At 41.5% G+C, this 26,291-nt stretch overlaps 1 protein-coding gene across 1 annotated transcript in view; it reads right to left on the bottom strand.

The window, feature by feature from the left end:
- Positions 1 to 25,833, bottom strand: part of kcng2 (potassium voltage-gated channel, subfamily G, member 2) — a 45,824-nt gene extending 19,991 nt beyond the window's left edge. The window contains exons 1-2 of the mRNA XM_085446183.1: positions 25,333 to 25,833; positions 11,241 to 12,138 (exon numbers count right to left, since the gene is read on the bottom strand). Of these exons, the coding sequence (XP_085302309.1) occupies positions 11,241 to 12,026 (786 nt within the window). The 5' untranslated portion in view covers positions 12,027 to 12,138; positions 25,333 to 25,833. The remainder of the gene's footprint in view (positions 1 to 11,240; positions 12,139 to 25,332) is intronic.
- Positions 25,834 to 26,291: the final 458 nt, after the last annotated feature.

Raw genomic sequence — 26,291 nt, 5'->3', positions numbered from 1 at the left:
GCTGACATTAGTGCTACGAAGGGGTCTACACATAGAACTGATTCACTTCTGAGCCAAAACATTAAACCCAACAGACTAGCACTGAAGGGATTCCTCTCATGTCACCAGAAACTCTGACCTGTACATAAGAAGGTGTGCTATGCTGCTGAAAATGCCAAGACCAGATACGTTGGCTTATTCTTCTGTGGACTGAGGTTGCTCCAGGCCTCAAGGGCCGGTGTTCTGCAGGTTTTAGATGTGTCCTTGATCCAACACAGCTGATTTAAATGGATAAATTACCTCCTCAACATGTCTCAACAGTTCTCCAGAGGCCTGGTAATGAACTAGTCATTTGATTAAGGTGTGTAGACCCAGGGTGAGATCTAAAACCTGCAGGACACCGGCCCGTGAGGCCTGGAGTTCCCCACCCTGAGGACTGATCAGACCTGGAAATTAGGATTTTTTTTCATCCACTTTTTATTAACCATGATGTTAGTTTGTTTTTATAAGCTCCTAAAAAGCCAAAGTTTTAGAGAGGTGGGTGGCACTGTTGCGAGAAGCTTCAGGGTTTGGGTCCAGCCTGGGACCTTTCAGTGTGGAGTTCTCTCCAAAAATACTGGCTTCCCCCAGCAGTCCAAAGACACGCAGAGGGTTAGGTTAACTGGTGATTCTAAATTAGCCTAAATGTGAGTGTGAATGGTTGTCTGTCTTTATGTATTAGTACTGCAACCTATCCAGGGTGTAACCTGCTTCCCATTTCATTGAACCTGCAATTAGATTTCACCGCCCACCACAACCCCGAATTAGATAGTTAGAAGAACATGGAGGGATATTCTTCATCTATAATGCACATTTTAAACACTTAGTGCCAGTTTCCATTATTAATAATAATAATAATAATAATAATAATAATAATAATAATAATAATAATAATAATAATAATAATAATAATAAAAAAAAAAGAGGAAGAAGAAACACTTCCTCAGACAGCAAGGTACGAAGTGTCCACGACAGTCTGGGCAGAATACAACCAGATGCTAGAGAGTGTCAGCAGAGAAAAGCAACACAAAGTCCTGAAATGCTGTTTTACTTTGGTCCATTTGTTCCGGTGAAGCATTAAACAGCTCAACTGCTCATTAAGATGGTTTGGTGTCACCACATCCCATGTGATAATACTACCCACACAAATGCCAGCACCTGAGCAGAGCAGTGCATTTAATGATGCATGATCAGCGTTAATCGTTTCACCTGTCTGCAGTTCTAATGTTGTGGCTGATCAGTTCTCCAGACCAAACTCTTCTACAAACACTGACGGAGGAAAGGAGACTCTCTTCTGCCAATTACTCCGACAGCATGGTGTACACCACGACTGTTGGGAACATAACAGCTCGATCACACCTATATTTTTTTATGCACCACTGAGAGAGAAACTTTTCTTCATCTCATTTTTCATTTATGAGCATGTGCACATTGCCCAATTAACATTTCTTACCAGAAGCTGTAAACAAAAGTGACTCTTTTATTTTATTCTCTGTCTCTAACTTCTGATACTTAAAAATACGTTGGGGGGAGTGGCACACTGTGGTTTGTCTCAGTTTAACATGGTAGGTTTGTCAAGAATGACACAGCTGTCTCATTATACCGTAAAATTCTGGGTTTGGGGGTTGCCTCCTATAGCTGCTTCAAATCAGCTTCCCGGTCCTAATGAACCACCATCTGCAAGACATTCCAGGGAAGCCCCGGTTGTTTAATTAGTGCCACAATGACACAATTTTCAGCTGTCCAAAGACATACTGTTTTCTTGATCAGTCCGCTTCTGACTTGGATAATTAAATAATTTGATTTAGAATGACAGATGTCTTCAGTCAGCGTTCACCTTGTTTTCTGTTTCTGGCTGATTTTCCCGTTCAAGCTTACGTACATGCAAACACACCCGGCTGTGTTGATGAAGATGGATCTTTTAAGAAAAGGAAAACTGCCATATGGCCCCTTTATAATCACACTGAGGTCTTTTGACATCATTCAAAAGGTGAATTAGTGTGACACAAACACTCTCCTCAGCCTGATCTCAAAGTCTCTCACGCAAAGGCGAACATGAAAAGGAACCAGAGGGAGACATCGGCAGCTTTAATATGCTTTTTTGCTCCACTTGTCATTGACTGTGACAACATGTCTAGTTAGCTGGGGGGAAAGAAAAGGCCTGGGGTGGCAGTGCTTTTCTTCCTGCAAGATGAAAGCTAAATGCAGCAACAAGTGAATCCAATCTCCTTGCACTTTTAGACCTAATTAGAGCTCAGAGACTGCAAGTTATGAGCATCATCGCGTTATTTCACAATTTTACAGGTTCAAGCTTTGTATTGTTTTGAACGTACAGCATTTCCTCTCAGTTTGTAATAATCATACATCTTCTCTAGGGTATACTGCCATTAAAGGGCTAGGTCTATGATCTGGGATACACATATGATCGCGAGGTTTCTACCAAACAACTTTATATTTTTTATTCTTGAACTCTACTAGACTATTAGAATCAATAGTTTAAAATAATCCTCATTTATCTGATACTAGGTCTGAAATCAGCTATTGTGTGAATTATCTCCTCTTAGGCCAACTTTGATGCATGCATTTATAGAAAACAGACTGGAACAGACCAACAAACCAACAGCAGTTACCATCGTCCGAGTTTGATAAAGGGTCTTCCATGAAGCATTAAGAGTGAAAAGAAAATGCAGTATAGATAAATTATATTGTCAAATGTATTTACATGTCTGCCTTCTCACACACGTATGGACTTGAGTAAAATCCCAGCCCACCCTTTGCAGCTATAACACCTTCAAACATTCTGGAAAGGCTTTAAACGAGGTTTAGGAGTGTTTATGGGAATTTCTGACCAATGTTTGAGAAGTACTTTTGTCAGGTCGGACACTGAGGTTGGATGATAAAATCTGGCTCACAGTTTTCGCTCTAATTCATCCCAAAGATGTTCTGTCAGGCTGAGGTCAGGACTGTGTAGGCCAGTCAAGTTCCTCCACAGCAAACTCGCTCATCCATGTCTTTATGGACCTTGCTTTGTGTACTGGTGTGCACAAAATGTTCCCACAATATTGGGAGCGTGAAATTTCCAAAATGTCTTGGTGTTCTGAAGCACTAAGAGTTCCTTTTCACTGGAACTTAGGGGCCAAGCCCAACTCGTGGAAAACAACCAGACACCATAATCTCCCCTCCTTTGTCTATTTTTTGCATTTGGTATTTGGTAGTGGCTGCTATGATGTCTCCCTCTTGCGACAGGTGGTGGTCTTAAGTATTATTAGTAAACACTGGCATGTTTTATCTTTTGACCCCTCCATAGTTTACTTCTGTATGAATATCTATTTTTTTGCAAACAAATGTGCCCATTAGACTGATTGGCGTGAATCTCCTCAGCCTTCCTCATCTTCCGTATCCAGTTTACTGTGTGGCCATTTCCCACATCTAAACTGTGTTATGATCAAAGAGTGTCATTTCTTGCACCGCCACACTGGCAGGAAGTTTAAAACCAAAATCAGGATTTCTTGTAAAACCAAATTTGGGGTCCATTTGTTGACCTGTCCCTGTGGGCTGGCATACTTAGGTTAAATTAAAAGAGGACTAAACGTCATGATCTTTGGGATTCTTTATTATATTATTTGTGTGCTCAGTGGCCATCATACCAATTCCTTCATTTCCAAGGCCTCCTCCTAAAAGATGAGCTGACTGACAAAGAGCTTTGCTACAAGGGAAGTGTATTCATGCACTACACACTGAAAGCCCTGAAGGCTTGAATGAAAAACTATTTTTAAATTGTTTTCGGGATCATTATAAATTCTTAGAATGATTCATTTGAGGATTTTTTCTTTCACTTAGTTAAGGAGTGTTTCTGCATTTTTTTTTAAATCTGTGATCACTTTAGTGGAAAAAATTATTTTGCTAAAGTTATTGTACAGTGGGGCAAAAAAGTATTTAGTCAGCCACCGATTGTGCAAGTTCCCCCACTTAAAATGATGACAGAGGTCAGTAATTTGCACCAGAGGTACACTTCAACTGTGAGAGACAGAATGTGAAAAAAAAATCCATGAATTCACATGGTAGGATTTGTAAAGAATTTATTCGTAAATTAGGGTGGAAAATAAGTATTTGGTCACCTCAAACATGAAAAATCTCTGGCTCTCACAGACCTGTAACGTCTTCTGTAAGAAGCTTTTCTGTCCCCCACTCGTTACCTGTATGAATGGCACCTGTTTGAACTCATCATCTGTATAAAAGACACCTGTCCACAGCCTCAAACAGTCAGACTCCAAACTCCGCCATGGCCAAGACCAAAGAGCTTTCGAAGGACACCAGGAAAAGTATTGTAGACCTGCACCAGACTGGGAAGAGTGAATCTACAATAGGCAAGCAGCTTGGTGTGAAAAAATCAACTGTGGGAGCAATCATCAGAAAATGGAAGACATACAAGACCACTGATAATCTCCCTCGATCTGGGGCTCCATGCAAGATCTCATCCCGTGGGGTCAAAATGATCATGAGAACGGTGAGCAAAGATCCCAGAACCACACGGGGGGACCTGGTGAATGACCTGCAGAGAGCTGGGACCAAAGTAACAAAGGTCACCATCAGTAACACACTACAACGGCAGGGAATCAAATCCCGCAGTGCCAGACGTGTTCCGCTGCTGAAGCCAGTGCATGTCCAGGCCCGTCTGAAGTTTGCCAGAGAGCACATGGATGATACAGCAGAGGATTGGGAGAATGTCATGTGGTCAGATGAAACCAAAGTAGAACTTTTTGGTATAAACTCAACTCGTCGTGTTTGGAGGAAGAAGAATACTGAGTTGCATCCCAAGAACACCATACCTACTGTAAAGCATGGGGGTGGAAACATCATGCTATGGGGCTGTTTTTCTGCCAAGGGGACAGGACGACTGATCCGTGTTAAGGACAGAATGAATGGGGCCATGTATCGTGAGATTTTGAGCCAAAACCTCCTTCCATCAGTGAGAACTTTGAAGATGAAACGAGGCTGGGTCTTCCAACATGACAATGATCCAAAACACACCGCCCGGGCAACAAAGGAGCGGCTCCGTAAGAAGCATTTGAAAGTCCTGGAGTGGCCTAGCCAGTCTCCAGACCTCAACCCCATAGAAAATCTGTGGCGGGAGTTGAAAGTCCATGTTGCTCGGCGACAGCCCCAAAACATCACTGGTCTCGAGAAGATCTGCATGGAGGAATGGGCCAAAATACCAGCTACTGTGTGTGCAAACCTGGTAAAGACCTATAGTAAAAGTTTGACCTCTGTTATTGCCAACAAAGGTTATGTTACAAAGTATTGAGTTGTATTTTTGTTATTGACCAAATACTTATTTTCCACCCTAATTTACGAATAAATTCTTTACAAATCCTACCATGTGGATTCATGGATTTATTTTTCACATTCTGCCTCTCACAGTTGAAGTGTACCTCTGGTGCAAATTACTGACCTCTGTCATCATTTTAAGTGGGGGAACTTGCACAATCGGTGGCTGACTAAATACTTTTTTGCCCCACTGTATATATATATATCAGGATTGTTGTAAAATACTTGTTTTTTTGAGAATCCTGGTGTTTTCTTTGCACCTCTATGCTCACAGTTGTGTGCCTGAGATGACCACATTAGAATTATTAGCTCTACACTGATAACATATCGAGCCAAGAGTGGAAAAATCTATCTCAGATGCTGCAAGCCGAAGCTTTATTACTCACAAGGAATTTTTGTACATACATTTACCTTCTTATTCAGAAGTTTGGACATATTTAACATAAACAACCACCATTATAATTGAACAAAATAAGAAAAAGCACAATTAGTCAGCTGTGAGTAGGAACTAAAGTACTGTGAAAAAGTCTCATTTCTTTACATCTTGATAGAAAAACAGGAACTAGGTGCAGCAATTTATTGAAATGTGCAAACACGCAAAGAAAGAGTATGTAAGATAAAAAGGGAGTTTGCACAATTCTAACAAGCTTGTAAGTCAATATTTGGTATGACCACCTTTTTTTTTTTTTTTTTTCAAACGCAGCCTGAACTCTGTTAAAAACATTACAAGGAAGATTGTCTAAGCAGTCTTCAGGAATAGTTCTCCAGGCTTTCTGGAGGACATTTAAAGCTCTTCTTTGGATGTTGGCTGCCTTTTGATCTGTTCTCTGTCAAGAGGATCCCACACTGCTTCTATAGTGTTGAAATTCGGGCTCTGCATGTGTTCTGTTGTGTGTTCTTGTGTTTTTCTATCCAGGTATGCTTTCATTGCATTGGCAGTGTGTTTATTTGTGTGTGATGATTGTCATGTTGACAATGAAACTGTTGCCTGTCAGATGCTTTCCATATTGTACTGTCTCTGATGGTCCTTTTCTGTGTTCATAATTCTATCAACACCACTGACCGAAATGCAACTCCAAACCAGACACTCTCTCCTGTACCTCTCTCATGACCTCCTTTATACATCATGATGTTGTGATTTCACATTTGGACATCTAGTATTTCCATTTTTGTGACCTTTTGCAGGTGCAGATTTACAGTTTTAGTGCTGATCTCAAACTCTGGCAGAAAGCAGACATCAAATTCTCTTTGAAATCTGGAGAATCGACCGCAACCGCGACTTTTGAAATCCTCCCCAAAGCCCATGAAAGTGAAGCAGTGAGGATAACCATCAGGGAAACTGCTAACATTCTCGCCCTAGTTCAGGAAATCAATTTTGAAAATGGATTTTGTTTTTTTGTTTTTTTGTTTTTTTGCCTGTCCCGTTTGGCTCTTTTGCCATCAGAATTGTTGTCTAAAGGCAAAGAAAGATGCCCAACGGATTTACTTTACCAAACTGACCATCCCAGCCTTGCCGTAATGGTCCATTTGATTCACCTTTTATTGTTTATTTTATTTTCACTTACTGAATACGGGACAGACTTGACTGGGGGAAAGAAGGGGAGAAAGAAAGAGGGAAAGAGAAACAGCTGAGAAGAGGGACGGGGGAGAAGGGCAAAAGACAAAAACCAACAGAACGGGCAGAGAAAAAAAAATGCATATATCAATCACCTGGATCACCTGCTGAGAAAGAAAAAAGAAAGCAAGCAGAAGAGAACAAGAGTAATAGAATAAACAACATCACAATGATATATGGGTTTATGACAGTAAATACTAAATGTTAAACATTATTGTGCAGCACATAAGATCAACAGAACACAGTGTGCTTTGAGGTAGGAGCCAAAAAGGGTGTAGTTTGTGGGTGTGATCACCCGTGTGTACACCTGTGAGCATGGACGCGCTTGTTTTTTGTTTTTTAAAAGGTTCCTTCATGTAATAATCTGCTAGAGGGTGTGGGGGGGCCACAATGGATTTTGTTGCATCTCCTGAAGGTCAGGTCATCCTACGGGATCCTAGGGAAAGCCTCTCTGGACCTTCAGGTCCAGAATTACCAGAGGTGTGTGGTTGGATGTGCAGCTATGACCCGATAACCAGACTTCACATCAGTCTTCATAGTTAAAGAGCAGTTGGCAAGACTGAAGAGGGTCAGCAGCAAAACCAAGACCAAGCTCATCATTTTCTTTGACACTCATGAGGTTGTGAATTATGAATTCATGCCCAAGGGTCAATTCTGTTTAAAGCCAGGGCGCGTCTTTTTCTCCAAAAACAAAAAGAAAACAAACTGAAGTTCAAGGTTCACCATGTTGACAAAAACCAAGGCTCATTACAGAATTGGGCTTCCAAGATTTCCAAGGCTCTTTTTTTGACTAGTAGTGAACCCCTTTTAGTGAAAGATATACACAAACAGAACCATAAAAAAGGTTTTGATTGTTGTGGTTGGATGGAGTGGATGGAGTTAGAGTTGCCATTCTTTCAAAGGACATTTTGAGGCCATTCTTTTCTCCACACTAATTATATGTAGCAAAAGATAATTAATGGCCTAATTCCTCACACGGTAGCCCACACACTCCAAGTTACGCAAACATCGTGCTAACAGATGTAAACACATCCTTAAAATGTTTGCCTTGCCCATACGGGAGGAAAGTACAGACTGAAGTGCTGCTGTAGCTGTGATTCACTGCAAGGGAACGCTGCATATTTAGTGATCGGTTGACTGAACATACAACACAGTGAAGTGAGGCCTGAGTGCCAGCTGGAAACACAAACCGCCCAAATCGAGATCAGCAATTCCAAGAGTAAGGCTGAAATGTAGATCAGTTTAAAAAATATATATAAAAAGTTAAAAGTCGTTAAAGTATATTCACTTAGGGTACTTTTACCAGCTATTAAAAGTACTAAGCAAAGCGCTGCAGTAGCTCACACATGTCAGTGCTAAGTTATGGCAACATTTATGGATGTCAGAGAAACTGAGGTGATGATGTAAGTTTCCCTGCTGCTGCAGTTTCTTCAGCATCTTTTTCTGTGCTTGCAAACTATTCTGTTGCGAATATTTGTTCAAATTGCAGACATTTTGATATCCTGTTCTAAAATAGTGCACATGCTTCTTTAGATTTTTTACAAAGATGGATAAAAGTCATGCTGAAGAATGAGTTACTGTGACAGTCAAGAAGTGCTGGCAGAAGAGAAATTGCCAGATTTCTCTAATTTATTTTCCTTACAATGTAAAGTATCACTGAGTACTTAGAAGTGAGCAGTTTTCTCTAATTTATTAGAATGTTTCATAATATTAATATTAGTGCTGTCAGCGTTAATCTCGTTAAAATGATGTTAATGCATAACCGCATTAATGCGGCAAATCTCTGTTAGCTAGTTAACGCGGATTGCCCCGTGCGTGGGGCTGCACGGTGCTAATGCGGTAACAAGCTAACCGCGCTAACACGTTGACGCCGTGCAGCCCCACGCACGGGGCAATCCGTGGTTTAAAGTATACAGCTGCTAACTGTACAGATTAGCATGTCACGGTGTTATATAACAATAATGAGCTTAATTCATATTCATTTTTTGAAGCAGGTCAAATAAAATCAGCCACATGGAGAGACATTCAGTGGGATTCTGCTAATGAAAAATTAAAATCCATTTATTCTTTTAAAGATGAATACAGAGCCTCGTTATCGTCCTTGTAAGGCGCTTGCTGTCACTTATTCCATATAGGAGAGAACATATATCATGTGTTGCTGTGTAATAACATATGCAACATATGTGAAGGGAGTCTCTCAATAATCTGGTATTCGAGTGAGGGGAGACGAAGCCTGAGCTGTTGCGCCTGAGCCTTCGCCTCAGTATGTGGGCTGCTACATCAACATAATCTGAATTTTACTGAAGCAGCTGTACAGCACATACAGCCTGAGGCTATACTGAAACAAAGAGAATTCCTAGGACAGGGTTCCCTTCCCATCAGACTTAAAGATTGTTTTTGTGTGTAAAGCCATAACTGTGGTGTTCCTTATAAAGAATCTGCTGCTATACTGGATCAGCGCTGAGTGGGAGCCAGAATCCATGACTGCTATCTGTTTGTCTAAACTTAGTGAGGAAATCCTGTCTTATCTTCTAAAGTTCAGAGATGCCACCTTTGGATTTAGTCATGATTTCTAATAATAGATATTCTGGTGCCCAGCGCTGCAGTTTTTACTGAATAAAAGCAAAGCAGTAACTCAAAAAGGCTTCATTCTGGAAACCAGTTAGGAATTTTTGAATAATTTCAATTAAAATCTGTGGATCTGGAAAGATTTGCAAGTTCTCTTACTTAGAAATCATGGAGGGGTCTAATATTTTCAGCAGAGGTACATTTCCACTGTGAGACACAGAATCTAAAAAGAAAAATCCAGAAATCACATTGTATGATTTTTGAACAATTTATTTGTGAATTACTGTGTCAAATAAATATTTGATCACTTAAGTCAAAAAATGTTAGATATTGATACAGAAGCCTTTGTTAACAATTACAGAGGTCAAACGGTTCCTGTAGTTCAGGGAGGGATTTTGTCCCACTCCTCCATACAGATCTTCTCTAGATCTGTTAGGTTTCGGGGCTGTCGCTGAGCAACATGGAGTTTCAGCTCCCTCCAAAGATTTTCTATTGGATTTAGGTCTAGAGACTGGCTAGGCCACTCCAGAACCTTGATATGCTTCTTAGGAGCCACTCCTTGGTTTTCCTGGCTGCGTGCTTTGGGTCATTGTCATGTTGGAAGACCCAGCCACGACCCATCTTTAATGCTCTGACTGAGGGAAGGAGTTTTTTCCCCAATATGTCACAATACATGGCCCCATTCATTCTCTCCTTAATACAGTGCGGTCGTCCTGTCCCCTGAGCAGGAAAACACCCCCAGAGCATGATGCTTCCAGCCCCATGCTTCACAGTAGGTATGGTATTATTGGGATGATACTCATCATTCTTCTTCCTCCAAAATGGCGAATGGAGTTAAGACCAAAATGTTCTACTTTGGTCTCATCTGACCATAGGACTTTCTCCCATGACTCCTCTGGATCATCCAGATGGTCCCTGGCAAACTTCAGACGGACCTGGGCATGGGCTGACTTAAGCAGGGGAACCTTCCATGCAATGCAATTTTAAACCATGACGTCTTAGTGTATTACTGACAGTAGCCTTGGAAACGATGGTCCCAGCTGTCTTCACGGCATTGACCAGCTCCTCCCGTGTAGTTCTGGGCTGATTCTTCACCATTCTTAGCATCATTGAAACCCCACGAGGAGAGATCTTCCGTGGGGCCCCAGTCCGAGGGACATTGACAGTCATCATTAGCCTCTTCCATTTTCTGGCAGTTGCTCCAACAGTTGTTCTTTTTTCACCAAGCTGCTTGGCAATTGTAGCCCTTTCCAGCTTTGTGAAGGTCTACAATTTTGTTTCTTGTGTCTTTTGACAGCTCTTTGGTTTTGCCCATGTTGCTACTTAGACTTTGGCTGAATGTGGGGTGCACAGGTGTCTTTATGACAGCTAACGATCTCAAACAGGTGCTACAAATTTAGAATCATGAGCAGAGTGTAGCTGGACTATTTGAAAGCAAAATAACAGATCTTTGAGGGTCAGAAATCTGGCCAATAAACAAGTGATCAACTACTTATTTGACACAGTAATTCACAAATTAATTGTTCAAAAATCATACAATGTGATTTCCGGATTTTTCTTTTTAGATTCTGTCTCTCACAGTGGAAATGCACCTCTGCTGAAAATTGTAGACCCCTCCATGATCTCTAAGTAAGATAACTTGCAAAATCACACAATACTTATTGACCTCACTGTATTTTGAAAAAAAAAGTTATTTCTGAAGAGAACTCACTCTCTCCTCCTCCTCTCTGAGGTCGGGCATGGTGCTGACACACAGGGTCACAGCAGTGATGGCTACAAATAAGACCGAGAGGCAGGCGAAGATCTTCCCTGGAAGGCCCGAGTGGGGGTTCTCCACCATGTCCCTCAGCCTCCGCATGCAGCCTCCTGAAAAGGTCTCCTCTGGTCCTTCCACAGGCTGCTGGGTCTCCTCGCAGGACTGCGGTGAGTTGAGCTCGGCCCCCTCCTCCTCCTCCAGCCTCTGCTGCTCTTTGTACTCCTCCTGCCTTAATCGCAGCTTCCTGAGGCAGCACCAGTCCAGGTTGTTCTCCTCCACCCCCCAGTACAGCAGCTCCTCCTGGAAGGACAATGCACACATCTCCCTCAGGAGCCTCAGTTTTCCCGCTGCCAGGAAAGTCACGATGATGCGGAAAGCTGACGGGTTTCGGTCGAAAAAGTACTCGTTGCAGCTGCCGTCGTAATCATCGCACACGTCCATGATCTCTGCTTCGTTGCTACAAGCCCGTAGCTTCCCCAGTCGCGTCAGAGGGAACTCATCCAGCGTGGACCAGGGTATGTGGTACTTAATGCCACCCACATTGATGATGGCTGCCCCATCCGCCAGGTCAATCTCACCTCCATCCTCTCGGTGAGACTGAGGCTGAAGCAGGAGCTGAGCGCGCTTATAGAACAACCCCTTCTTGGATGTGACCTCTTGTGGGTTCTCCAAGCGTTTAAACTGGAATGTGGTGAACTGGTGATCAGTGCTCCCTGCCAGGAAGGCCACCTCCTGGTACATCCCTGCAGCTCTGCTGGGGGAATCCTATCCCGCACGATGCGATGGGAGGTGGTTTCACAGGGCTGGTGACGTGAGTCGCAGCTCGTCACCCATTCAGCAGCACAGCGCGTCTCTATATGACAGAAAAGACAAATATCTAAGTGACATCAGGTACATGCTCGTGGCCAATGCAGAGCAGTTAGACAGGTTTGTGAAGGTCAGACAGCAACTTTGATTTCATTCTTCGCACCGTCATCACTTTTTATTTGCACACAGCACTAAAATGTATCAGTTCATCTGAACGTAACAGCAGCAATTAGTAGATTTACTCAAAGGTGAATGAGAAGCTGTAGATTCAAAGATGGAGGAAGCTAATGAAGCCTATTAGGTGGTGCTAGGTGCTCAGAGAGTACTCTGCTTTGAATTATGTAAAAGAGGAAGACAGAGGATTACAGAAGTGACTGACATTACTTATTGCATTTGATTGCACAGAAATGCTGGTAGATGCATGTGTGTACGGGAAGTGGTTTTTTTTTTCGTTGTCTCGCATGTCTACCCGTTTTCCACTATCCTACACAAAAATTATGTAAAAACAGATGACCCACTTAGAAGCATCAGCAAACTAATTTACCTATTTAAGGGGCTTTTATGAAATCCTGGGAGAGGCCTAGAGAAGTGGCATGAATGAGTATGTTTTTCAAAAGGAAACAGGCATAAAGAGAACATGCAAACTCCACACAGGAGATCCAGACCTACCCACTGAGCAGTAGTGGAAACTAATGTGTCTGGGGAACTATTAGTGCTTCAGAAAGTTCCCAGTCTTTGGAAAACTTCCTGGCATTATGAAACTGGTAACTCACTTTCTTCAAGCTGACCTCTCTGTACTTGTGACTTATATCATCAGGCTAGCCAAGTATATTTTAAGCTGCAAGAGTAAACCAAGTAATAGCTGCAATCATGGCTTTTAACTCCTTTTCTGGCTGGCCTGAAGATGGAACACATAGATGAAAAGTTTTTAAGAAAAAAAACACCTCAGTCAAGAGTCAGATTTTTTCCATAGCTGTATAAAATGATGTGGAGTCAAACAGCAGCGTAAGCTCAGAGAAAAGCAACTAGAGTTCATGCTGAGGTTTGAAATCAAAGCAGATAAATGAATAATGTTTTTCTATTCACTGCATCAGCAGGCTGTGAAAAGTTCGCTTTATTATCCTGTAGGAAATGTAGAACATCACACAGGTCCAATCGCAGCACGCTGAGACGAACATGAACACAGGAGAGGATCTACCTACAACACATGACATTAAAATACTGTTCAATATTTTATCTTCATCAAAGTGTTTTTTTTTTACTGTTTTACCTCAAATTAATGAATTGATTTCCATGTGAGTGAAATAAGTCTTTGATCCTTAAACAAAATATTTCTTAGAATTTGTTGGAGAAACCCTCGATGGAAGCGTTTCTCGTAGTTGATCGCCAGGTTTGCACATATCAGTTTCAGCTCCCTCCACAGATTTCCTGTAGGACTGAGATCGGGAGACTGGCTCCATGACTTTAATGTGCTTATTTTTTAGCCATTTTGTTGGCTTGAGGGTATGTTTTGGGTCACTGTCACGCTAGAAGGCCCATGTAAGGCCCATCTTCAGTGTTCTGGCTGAGGGAAAGAGGTTCTCCTCCAAGACTTTACAGGGCATGGCTCCATCCACTGGTACCTCCATGAATGAATGAATGTTACCATGTAGCCTCAGCAGAAAAACAGCTGCAAAGCTGTGCTTGACAGCGGGGATAGTAGTCTTTGGCTCATACTTACCATTTGTCTTCCTCTAAACATGGCAGGTCAAATTGATGCCAGTTTATTTGATTTCGGTTTCATTCGACCACATTGCATGGTTCCAGACCGAGGGCAATTGATGCTCATTTTATATTTCTTCTATTTCAGATTAATCACATCAACCTTTGTCACCTTCTCACTAAGCCTCTTGCTGATGTTCTTGTAGCCCATTACAGTCGTGTGAAGTTCTACAGTCTTGTCCCTGGCATTCTTTGACAGCTCTTTGTTCTTGCCCATGGTGCTGGAGAGGTTGGAATGGAAGGAATTGATTCTGTGGACACGTTTGATTTATCCACATAATGAAATTCGATCAGGCGTATCTGTAATTATGATATGCTGATTGTTTGTAATCTGCATGACTCATGGCCGCATAGCCGATCTTTGGGAGCCAGAATTCAGGCTGGGTTATAGGGGATCAAATGCTTATTTCACTCAAGGATATGCAGGACTTTTGATTGGTATTTTGTCTCTCCATTCATTCTAGGCAGCACAGTGGCACAGTGCCTCACAGGAAGAAGGTCCTGAGTTCAATTACACCCAACAGGCCAAGGTCTTTCTGTCTGGAGTTTGCATGTTCTCCCCGTGTTTGTGTGTTCACTCCAGGTACTCCAGCTTCCTCCCACAGCCTAAAGACATGCAGTTAGTGGGGATAGGTTAATTGGAAACACTGAATTGCCCATAGGTGTGAGTGTGATTGGTTGTCTTTGTCCATGTGTTAGCCCTGTGACAGATTCGCAACCTGTCCAGGGTGTACCCTGCCTCTCCCCATAAGACAGCTGGGATAGGCGACCCTGAAAAGGATAAGCAGTAGCGGATGGATGGCAATTTCTTTTTCTCCAACTGTAATCACTAAAGATGAAAACAGTCATTGTAAGTATTATACGTTTGCCGAGGGTCTCTACTATCCTAAAAGATTAACTTAAGAAAGGTCCCAGAGACAAGTCATATAGGAATGGTTACTTCAGGCAGGACTCCTGTAGTCAAAAGAAATATCTCATTTCCATTGTCACACATGGTGGCAAGGCTCCATTCTAACAGTTCTGTGTCCTTTCATGGAAAGCCATGCATGGTGGGAGTGTCATCAAGACCCAGAACAGAGATCAGTGACATCAGAAACAGCAAAGGATGAGCAGGGGGGAAGGTGGGTAGCAAAGGGGATTGCAGATCCTTGGTAAATCCTAATGTGAGTATTGTACAGAAAGGTATCAGCTGAGTTGGCACTGAGCTAAGCTGATTTCCTTCAGATGCATTTAATGCCAGTTCCAGAGCCATGTTTAACATAACAGCGATACCACATATTGATAACAATTAGTTTTTCTACTGTCCAAGCACATTTGATGAGGAAGCATTACCTTTTTTCTTATAAATGGCAAATGAACTGTGTGTTTTTCTACACTACTGGAGCACTCGAAGCATTTATAAGCATGCCTCATTCACCTACTCAGACCTATTCAAACAAACACTTTTTTCTATGCCTAAGTGCTTTCTATGTAACATTCACACTGGGATGAATTCTTGATAGGACTACTTGGGGTTCAGTATCTCTCCAAAGATCATCTTCTGAAAATAACAGCAAAATTGTTTGTTTGTTTGTAAAAACAATCTACCTACAAATCAGTGCTGTTGAAGCAAGAAGTCTTGCTTTTTCACATTTCTGATTGAGTTTTGCAGTGATGCCTGAATGCCTGCTGTTGTTGCTGAATCAGACTTGTGTCATCACTCGCTGATCACACAGACAAACGTGTTGCTTCTTCGTTGCTTCTTTGCACATCTTTTCTCATCTTCAGAAACTCTTTGACTCTAATTACATATTTGTCAGTACACACAAACAAAACAGTGAAGAAGGCGCAGCAGCGCCTCTTCTTTCTCAGGAGACTGAAAAGATTCGGCATGAGCCCCCGCATCCTCAGGACCTTCTATCGCTGTGCCATTGAGAGCATCCTCACTGGATGCATCACCACCTGGTATGGCAACAGCACCGCCTACAACTGCAAAGCTCTCCAGCGAGTAGTGCGGTGCTCTGAACGGATAATTGGAGGTGAGCTTCCCTCCCTCCAAGACATCTACAGGAAGCGGTGCCTGAGGAAAGCGGGGAGGATCATCAAGGACTCCAGTCACCCCAGCCATAAACTGTTCAGACTGCTTCCATCAGGAAGGAGGTTCTGCAGCATCCGGTCCCGTACCAGCAGACTGAGAGACAGCTTTTTCCATCAGGCCATCAGACTGCTGAACACTTCATAGACACCTCAGCTTCACTACTGGAACTTCAACATTATGCACTCCACACTGTATATAAATGCCACTTGTTTTGCACATATTCAACTCTGTATATTTTATATATTTTATTATTATTATTATTTTTTTTTTTTTTTACTATTTAATTTGTAAAAATGTGTATACACACACACACACACACACACACACACACACACACACACACACACACACACACACACACACACACACACACACACACACACGTAGGAAAATATTTAGTATACACATCCAGAAATGCATACACTATTATATATTGTACATATATTTATTAGTTTCAGGTTGGCCATTCTTGTATTTTGCTCGTTTGTGTTGTTGTGTTTGCACATCTCTGTTGCTTGTGGGGCTCGCACACAAGAATTTCACTCGCATGTGCTGTGCCAGTGTGCCTGCACATGTGATGTGACAATAAAAAGTGATTTGATTTGATTTGTGTTCAGTTCATAACCCTTTGATTTACGTAACATGGGTATTTGCACACATAAACCAGATATGTATAGCAAAGGCCTGTGATCCTGTTTGCTGAGAATGACTGGACTGGACCCAAGGCAGTGGAGCTGATGTAGAGAGACTCGGAATATCGTCACAACAAATTAAGAGTTGGACCCCTCCAGCTATCCTCAGTTTCCTCTTCTATTTGTGGGGCCAATCAGTCTGAAACAGGTCGTTTTCTCCCGGGGTGGGGTTCAGAGAGCGTCACCTCTACAGCAACTCAAAAAAGTGGTTCTGACAGGAGCAGTTTATTGAGCATGACACTGCACCCCAGGGTGGCTAAAAAAGTACAGAGAGAATAAATTCAAGCTATATAGGAAGATGGCAAACCACGAACGAATAACATGTCAAATAAGGATTTATTTAGTCGTGAAAATCCGACATTTCTAGCCAAGTAAATGAAACATTAAAGCATTTGCAGCAAGAGTTTGGCCACCAGACTGCATTTGCTGATGTGTAGTCTTCATTAACGATGTTTTTTGATGTTCACTGTTTTGCTGAATCTGATGAGGCCCCTCCCCGATTATCTAAAAATTCTAAATATAATATTTTGCTCATAAGTTTACATACACTGCCAGAATTCATGATTTCTTAACCATTTTTCAGAGCATATAAATCATAACAACGAAAAAAACTTTAATTTCACTCATGGTTAGTTGTTGGCTGAAGCCATTTATTGTCAAATAACTGTGTTTACTCTTTTTAAATCATAATCACTACACAAACTACCCAAATGACTCTGATCAAAAGCTTACATACCTCAGTTCTTAATACTGTGTTTTGCCCCCTTTAACATCAATCACATCTTTAAGTCTTTTCTGGTAGTTGTGAATGCTGCTTTTTTATCTTCTCAGATGGTAAAGCTTCCCATTCTTCCTGGTAAAAAGCTTCCAGTTCCTATAAATTCTTGGGCTGTCTTGCATGAACTCAGATTGGTTCAGTGATAATGAGATGGCCACTCCAGAACATTCGCTTCATTTTGCTGTAGCCAATCAGAGGTCGACTTGGCCTTCTGTTTTGGATCATTCACATGTTGCAATGCACAGCTTCCGAGCTGATGAGTGCAAATTTTTCTCCAGTATTTATTTTTTTTGATAACTTACTGCACTCATATCGCCATCACTTCTGACCAAATTCCCTGTGCCTATGTAGCTCACACATCCCTGAAACATTAGTGATCCACCAACAAGTTTCACAGTAGGAGTGGTGTACCTTTCATTACAGGCCTTGTTAAATCCTCTCCAAATGTAGTGTTTATGGTTTTGGCCAAAAAGTTCCATTTTCGTCTCATCACTCCAAATGACTTTGTTCCAGAAGGTTTGATGCTCGTCTCTGTGCTGTTTGGCATTTTGTAAGTGGAACACTTACAAAATGTTGTTTATTGTGTTTATTGTGCATCAAGGGCAGGGATAGCTCAGTAGGTAGAGTGGTGGCCCCATGATTGGAAGGTCAGGGGTTCGATTCCCCTGAACAGCTACCCTGAGGTACCCCTGAGCAAGGTACCGTCCCTACACACTGCTCCAATGGCTGCCCACTGCTTCACTGAGTGAATGGGTTAAATGCAGAGAGGGATTTTCCCCACGGGGACCAATAAAGTACACTTTCTTTCTTCTTGAAACAGCCACACCACATTTTTTTCAGAGAGTCCTGTATTTCACCTGAAGTTATTTCTGGGTTTTTCTTTGTATCCTGAACAGTTTTTCTGACAGTTGTGGCTGAAATTTTAGTTGGTCCACCTGACCATGCATTGGTTTCAACAGAACCCCTAATTTTCTACTTTGCAATTAGAGTTTGAACACTGCTGATTGTTTTGACATTTTCTTATACCCCTTTCCTGTTCTATAGAGTTCAGCTACCTTTTCCCGCAGATTCTTTGACAATTCATTTGCTTTACCCACGACTTTGAATCCAAAAAACATCAGTACAGCAGCACTGGAGTCTGTCAGGAGTCCAGAAAGTCACTGACCTTTTATACACACCCACCAATTACAAGCAAACAGATCACAGGTGAAGATGTTTATCTTTAATAGCCATTCTTACCTTTTTGTTTCAAGTCGTGTGCATGTTATTAGACCAAATCACCAGGCTGTGTAACCATTGATCAGGGTCATTTGGGTAGTTTGTGTAGTGATTACTATTTAAAACGAGTAAACACAGTTGTTTGACAATAAATGGCTTGAGCCAACCACTAACCATGAGTGACATTAAAGTTTTTGTGTTATGATTCATATTCTCTGAAAAATGGTTGAGACGTCATAAATTCTGCCAGGGTATGTAAACTTATGAGCACAACTGCATGAGCAGTGATCATAATTATCATAATAACCCCCTCCCAAATAAAGTTAAGCTTCTCTGCCTATTATATCAGTCCTGCATACATATTAGTTTTTGTCTATCTGCCGAAATACAGTATTGGTATTAAAATAAACCAACATCTTAATATTTTAAATGGTAGTGGCATATTATCTTAGTAAGGACTCAGAAATATCTAAATATATCAAATATTTAAATTTAGTGTTTCTGAGGAAAAAAAATAATGGCCAATTTCACCAAATATCAGTACTGGTATCAGTCTTAAAAATCCTCTGTCCATTAAGCTCTAGTTTTACTGCAATCAGAACAGACTCGAATTTCTCAAATAAACACTGGACACTCGTGTAATGTAAAGTCTGTCTCATAGACCACAGAAAACTCAAAGGGTTCACATCAGTTTCCTTTTGCAGCTGTTTAATAACGGCAGGGTTAAAGAGCTGCAGGTAAAGCAGCTGCCTGTGAGCAAAGACTGATTTTTCAGTTTTTAGCTCAACATACTCAAGACAGCCACAAACTTGGGGTCAAGATCACATGTTTTAAGATCGCTCACCGCCCACATCTCCAAGCAGAGCTTTGTTGACAGTTTCAATTATATTTCATCGCTGAGAAGAAGGGCAGAGCGTCTTCTCGTATCATGTACACAAAAACATTTTTGTTCAAATATCCTGTCTGATGGTATTCATGATATCTCTGAAAGAGACTGCAGAGCCCTCACATCTTGAAGTGAGGTTAAATAGGTTTAGCTTTAGGGTAAGAAGGCAGCTGATAGTAGAGAAAAGTGTGTGGGTTGTTCTTGTGATCAGCTATGAATGTAGAAAAGCAAGCTTGCCGAGCATTGCGGGGTACTCTGCTAAGCTTAGTTGTTCTTTTAGAACGACCCTGTACACATCCAGCTTAGTTTTTCAGTCTCTTTATCCCCTTAAAAATGAAAAGCTGTAACTAGTCCTTCCAATAAAACTCAACAAGAGTTAGTTCAGTCCCAATTCTAATTAGACACAAAAAGACACAAATAAAACCTGTTTCTTTTTAAGGTGTAGGATCTTCAAAACTCAAAACATCTGTTTAAAGTCTTGTAGCTTTAGATGTTTGAGAAAAAACTAGATGAGGAAGTTATTCATTCCTTTATTGGAAAAAGAACATTAATATCGATTAAAACGTATATAGTGTAGTGAGTCCTGTATATATATATATTTTTTTTTTTTAATTAATTAATGTATTTATTTATTTATTTATTTATTTTTTCCTTGTATGCTGTGACTTTTTGTTCGTACACTCATGTGGATACTGATGGCCCTCCTGGCATTTCCCCAAGCCAGAGCAGAGGTTCATATCTAAAACAAAATATCTCCTTATAGCTATCTTTATTTAATTTAGGGGTTTTTATTATAAGCCTCACTTTGTTTTTTGGCACCATCATTCTTATGGCAGTGCTCACAATACCACACTAAACATAACGGCCGCTGCATTATCGATGTACACCGTCATCGTAGAAACATCCCAGATGGACATAACAAACCATGCAGTAAATATATATTCGCTGCATGTTGATATTAACGTACTTGGCCATTTAAAATGGATGTAGCATAATATGGATGTTAAACTTTGAACAGAGCATTTGGCCGCTGTCATCTCAGCTTTTTGAAAACAGATGTATGGACTCTGCATACTCAATCGTGCACTGGCGAAAAGTTTGCTCCAGACTTAAGTGAATCCTTTTTTTTAAATCATCCTTTCAACACTAATAGGGCTAGCATTTCTAAAATGCATATCATCTTGTATTCAGTAAGACTAGAAACCATTGATTTAGGACAGAAAACTCATCAGGATAGTGCTGATTTAGGGAATGGATCAAGAAAGCCAAGCTGCCTTTTACTCTCTGTGGATCCAGAGGAGCTGGCCCCTGTTGACCATTAGAGAAAACACAGGCTCCATTTTCTTTTATCTTTTATACATTATCTATGGATCTAAGTGGTTTTAAATTTATCAGATGTGCTCCCTATAATCCACCACACAGAACACCCTAAACATGTATACGGGGCAGGAGGTAGTGAAATGAATGATTTTGGACACTTAGTCTAATTTTTAACTTTAGCCAACTCGTTCTCATCCCAGGTCGTCACATACCGCCGGTATGTTGCACATTCGGAGGCATGAGAGCCATTTGGACTGAATCTATACATGTTAATGTGTTTTATGCGCTGATCATAAATCACTTTGGAAAACACCATCTGATAGGGTCATGGTTAGGGTTAGGGCTGGAATAGATGGCTGTAGCATGTGTTACCGCCGCGAGCGTTACTGTGAGGCGCGTCGGGACGTGATAAATCGTCGGTATGTTATGGGATGGGATGAGGATGCTCTGGCTTTAGCACATTGATCCAGTAGTTCTCAATTCCAGAGCAATTCTAATTTAATAAAACAGGACATCCAACATCCCCAATAGGTTGAGGTATCACAGCTCAAGTTACAGTTACAGCCTTTTATTTTTAATAAAAAAAGGCTTTTGTCACACCAGGTGACCTTCAACCCCAAATATTGGATCTGTGCAATCAAAAGTAAAAGAGTCACCTTTCTCTCTGTCCCTCTTCAGAAATAATAAGTGAAGAAGACAGAGAACTCTTGAAATGTGAATTGCTCTTTTACCTCCAACTGCTCATGAAAATACAATTTACATGAGTCTTTGCATAAATATGCCATCCTCGCATCACTGATGCATTTGCCTTCCCACATCCACTCAGCCTCCGTCTTTGTTAAAGGCCTGAAGCAGACGTCTGTTTTGACTGACACCGAACCTTCACCTGACCGGCTGCTAAATCACTGATGGTTACCCTCTGGATGACTTTTTGGCCGCTGAAAGCCCTGCTCGAAATTATGAGCACCGTTGAGTTTCTTGCCAGCAGTATAGGTGCAGCAATCATCTCTGAGAAAATTATTTCATAATCTAGAATGACGCAAACTGCAATAATCACAGAAAGAGTGCTTCTCACGGCATAATCACATATGTACCACTCAGGGGAAGCAGCACAGAGTACCTATTAGATTATGACTCATGGAAGCTGATGGTTTTGTCCAGCCAGGTTTTGTCTCACTTAATAACAGATCCTTTGTTATGGATTCAATACCTAATGTTCATAATTGAAACTGGCAAACCAGTATGGGATGCTTTCCACACTGTGAATTATAAATGGGCTAAATGGGTTGGCTTTCCGTAACCCAAAGCCTATTATTTATGTACACTGCTTTGAAAGCTTAAAAAATGCACTTGCGCGACTGTTCATTTTGAACCGGAATATTTTGGAGATCCAGCTTTGCAGATCAGACCGGGAAAGAGATGCAAAGGCAGAAATGAGCCTTGCAGCACTGACCCACCTACACTGCACTCACTGTAAGTTTGATCAAAGTACATTTTGTAGCTAAAAGAAAAACACTAAGGCTGCAGCAACTGATGATTGTGATTCAACTGAATCTATAATACTCTTCTTTATACTGTTACAGTGGCACAGGATCATATTAAACATGGGAAAAGCGTCAAATAATGAGGTATATGTATGCAAAAGAAACCCCTGTGAGCCAGAAGCTCAGGCTGCTGACAATTCTAGACGCTCCATTTCAGCTCCTTGGATTTATGTAGAACTCTCTGTTGCCAGATCCAGCCAATCAGAAGAAAGCTGGTTTAAAGTGAGAGGGAAGGAAACTAAAATGATTTTTTCTGGCAATGGAAGAACCCAAAGGGTAGCATCAAAGCCCAGTATGGCTTAAAAAGGGTTACATTTAAACTGAGAATAGTGCAAAGCTACTCTTTGAGCTCTACTACTAGAGCTCAAAGATGAATGTACGGAGCTGTCCAACTTCAACAACAATTAATCAATTATTTGGCAGTGTTTGTGTGGCTGTTGTTCTACCTGTAAACACGATAGGTTAAAAGGTTTTGAATACCAATAAAACTTTGTGGGGTCATGTTCACAGTCCATAAAAAGTTGCCTTACATCAAGGTCTTCAAGGTCAACATGATTCATGATTTATTTGTTGAAAACTGACAAAAAGTTTTATATTGTTAGCCTTACAAGTGTGGTGCGATTGTCAACATACAGTAAACATGTCATGTCAACTTTGACCTCGGGTCAGAGGTCAAGTTTTCTGAAAATCTCGTGAATGTGATCACTTGAGAATTTTGAAATTCATATTATAGGTGGAGACTGGGAGACTGAGGGGTATCTCTGGCCGCCAGTATTTTTTCAGCTCATTGCATCATCATTCCTGTGATGTTCCTGAGGGGGCTTCTATAAGTGTCCTTGAGGTGCTTAGTGGCAGTACTACAGGGTGCATTCTTTCATTTAGAGATGCTTTCATGCACATTAAATCATTACCTTGTAATTATTTTGGATCTTTTGATTGCCATGACTTGGAAAAACAATTTTCAGAAGCCAGAAATTGCGTATGTGCAGGCACAGAGTTTAGATTAGGGACACTTACACCTCAGCAGCTTAAGAGGGGAAAAAAACACAGTTGTGTCCATTGACTGCACTCAATTATTTTGACTCACAAGCACACAATGTGGTCAGCCTAGCTGCTTGCTACAGCCAGCAGCCTTCCATTCTTCTGCTCAAATTATTAGTAATTGATGAACCACCTGCACAGCCAAATTTTAGGGAGCTCTTTTATTTATTTATTTTTAATCTTTTTCATGTAAAAAATGACAAACGCTCACACACTGGGGCAACTGAACACCAAACAAGTGGTGGTCAAGATTTCAGGCTGCAGGGCCAACAGCTGAAACAAACTGTGATGCAGTAAATTCTCCTTTTCATGCAACATTTTGATTGTGTTGTCTTTTGTGCATCTGTAGAGTGTTAGCCACACTGTATCAGTGCTGAGGTTTTGGATCTAACTTTTAGCTTTATTCTGTGTATTCTCTGTCAGGAGGCATCTAATAGCAACACAGCAGACTTAAAAGTGTCTTTTTTGAGCAGCGTGTTTTGCTCTGTGCTTTTTACTTATGCGTTATTTATAATGGAATCAATCATGGGCCTGTTTTTCTCTTTTAAAAAAAGTTGCTCCAGTTGCTTTCATACAAGTCCGTCCAAATCCTCTCAAATTTTACATCATTACTACTTTTTATAGAAGTTTAATAAGTACGTGACCGTTTCAATTTGAAAATGAAACCTTCCCTTTGAGCCCAACACTCCGTGTCAATCAGCTAATTCAAAGGACTGGATTTCTCAAAGCATGAGATAGGGAGGGGAAGATAATGGGTTGAATAAATTGCTGCAATGGAAAGTATCTATTTGATGGTGGGGCCAGTTAGGATGGAGATGGAGTTTAGGGAACAAACATCGGGGGGGGGGAGAAGAAGCTGCCTAGTTCCACATAATGAATATTCCCATTATGTTCCTTAACAAAGAACACAAGCAGAGCAGCAGCTTTCTACCTTCCATCTATCATGTCCCAAGAATCTGCAGGCTTCTCTGCTCCTTCTGTTAGCTCAACCTTCAGCTGGAGGAGGAGGAGGAGGAAGGCTAATGAGGGAAATAAGTTGGTGGAACTGTTTGCTTTCAGGGTGAACTTGATAAACCAACATATTTTTAATAGGCAAGACAATAGCCATGTTCCCCACCGCACAGGAAGGGTGGGGCGTGCTTTAACACAGATTTACATTTCAGGGGAAAGAAACATTTGCATCCCTTTATAGCAGGTTAATGATCCCAGCAGGAGGAGGTGCTGGCATGTTTATACAGGCAATCCACACAGGAAAAACAAGAAAAAAAAGAATGGGGGTGCCTCTTTTTTTGAAGCTTCTCTTCTAGTCACGGTGCAACTCCATTGCTCAAATATTGACAGAAAAATCAAATAGTCTTCCTCTTGAGATGACAGGTCAAGGTTTGGTGCTCGTTAACTCTGCTCTAGAGCACATTTAAAGCAGGAGGCTGCTGGGAAGAGGCTCCTTAAAGGCAAGGTGACTATTTAATATGCATGAAAACATATTTAAATTAAAGAAAGCAGGCCGTAGTACTCCTCGTGCTGCCTAAAGGAATTACCTAATAATAGCATAACAGGAAGAGATGCAACTAAGCACCTTAACGACACTTCTGGAAGTCCCTTCAGGAACATTACAGAAATTATAATCTAATGGAGAAAAAAAATTGGAGGATATTATGAATGTATTCGTTGGACCTAGTATCCTCTGTAGCCACTTTACTGCTCGCTATAGAATAATTAATGGGATAGTCCAGTGAAATGGAGGAAGTTTGTCATATTTGTGAGTTTAAAAGAGGAAAAGCCGGCAGTGCCTCTCTTATTCTTCAGTCAATATTTGAGCGCTTGCATGTCTAAGACTGACTATGCTGTCTCTACCGAGGCAACAAATAAAAACAAAACAAAAAAACAACCTGTAATGTGATGTTTTGCAGTTGTCAGACTTACCCGGTGTGTCGCTGGGCTTGCGTCCATCTGTTTCAGCCCGCTCGCACGTACGCGCCCCTCCGCGTGCAGCATGCCTGTAAGTTTCCCACGCAGATGGTCTGGGACATTGTAGTGAGAACGAAGCACCGAGCTTCACACACAGCCCGCACCGGCGTTTCAAGGCTTCTCAAAGTCACCGGTTTGAACGATCGAAAACGATCTGCGTTAAAATTCAATCATGTGGTCCAGCGGAGACGCCAGGGGACGCAGAAATGCTCCACACCCGCGAAGACTCTGTCCGGGCTGTCCCCGTCTCTTCATCATCAGAGGCGACGTGGCAGATGTTGCGGAGAAGCGTGTGCGTGTGTGTGTTTGTGTGCGTGTGGCTCAGAACAGGTGAAGAGCTGTGTGCAGCTCTCCGATGGCCACGCCGCTGCGCTCCGTCTGCTCAGGTGCGTCCGGATCTGCGCGCTCCGCGGTGCGCTCTGACTAACTGCGCGTCTGGGAGAGCAGGACCGCTTCTCACAGCGTCAGGGGGGAGTGTTTGGTATCTTTTCCCCTTCCCCTTCGCTTGTGATAAGATTAAACTCTCATCATTTCTTTTCTTTCCATGGGAATGTTTTAGTTTACATTTGAAATAAGAATTCAATTTTCTTTGGTTTGTTTTTAGGATCCCAGCACATCTAATGCCTTAATTTAGAATCTTTTCTTTAACATTTAGGTATTGATCAAAATGTATTTATTTATTTATGTATTTTAGGACCTCTGATTCTCATCTTTGTTGTCTGATATGAATTAAAAAAGCTTCCCAATGCAGCGGAAAACTGAAAGAAGTAGCCAATAAAGTGAATAAAGTTCAACGTCTTTGCGCTTTGGCCCTTCGAGAGGCAGACGCACCCAGCTGATTCAGTGGGTGTGGCTTTGCGGAGCTGAAAGACAGCCTTTAACAACACCAGTACGTTCTGTCAACAGCTGAGTGC

The sequence above is a fragment of the Copadichromis virginalis genome, linkage group LG22 (genome assembly GCF_057382275.1).
Source record: "Copadichromis virginalis isolate Kocher_CV1m ecotype Utaka linkage group LG22, C_Virginalis_male_GT1.1, whole genome shotgun sequence".
In the NCBI taxonomy this organism is placed as follows: domain Eukaryota; kingdom Metazoa; phylum Chordata; class Actinopteri; order Cichliformes; family Cichlidae; genus Copadichromis; species Copadichromis virginalis.
Note: the sequence above shows the minus strand (reverse complement) of the source record. Positions and strands in the feature narration are given on the sequence as shown.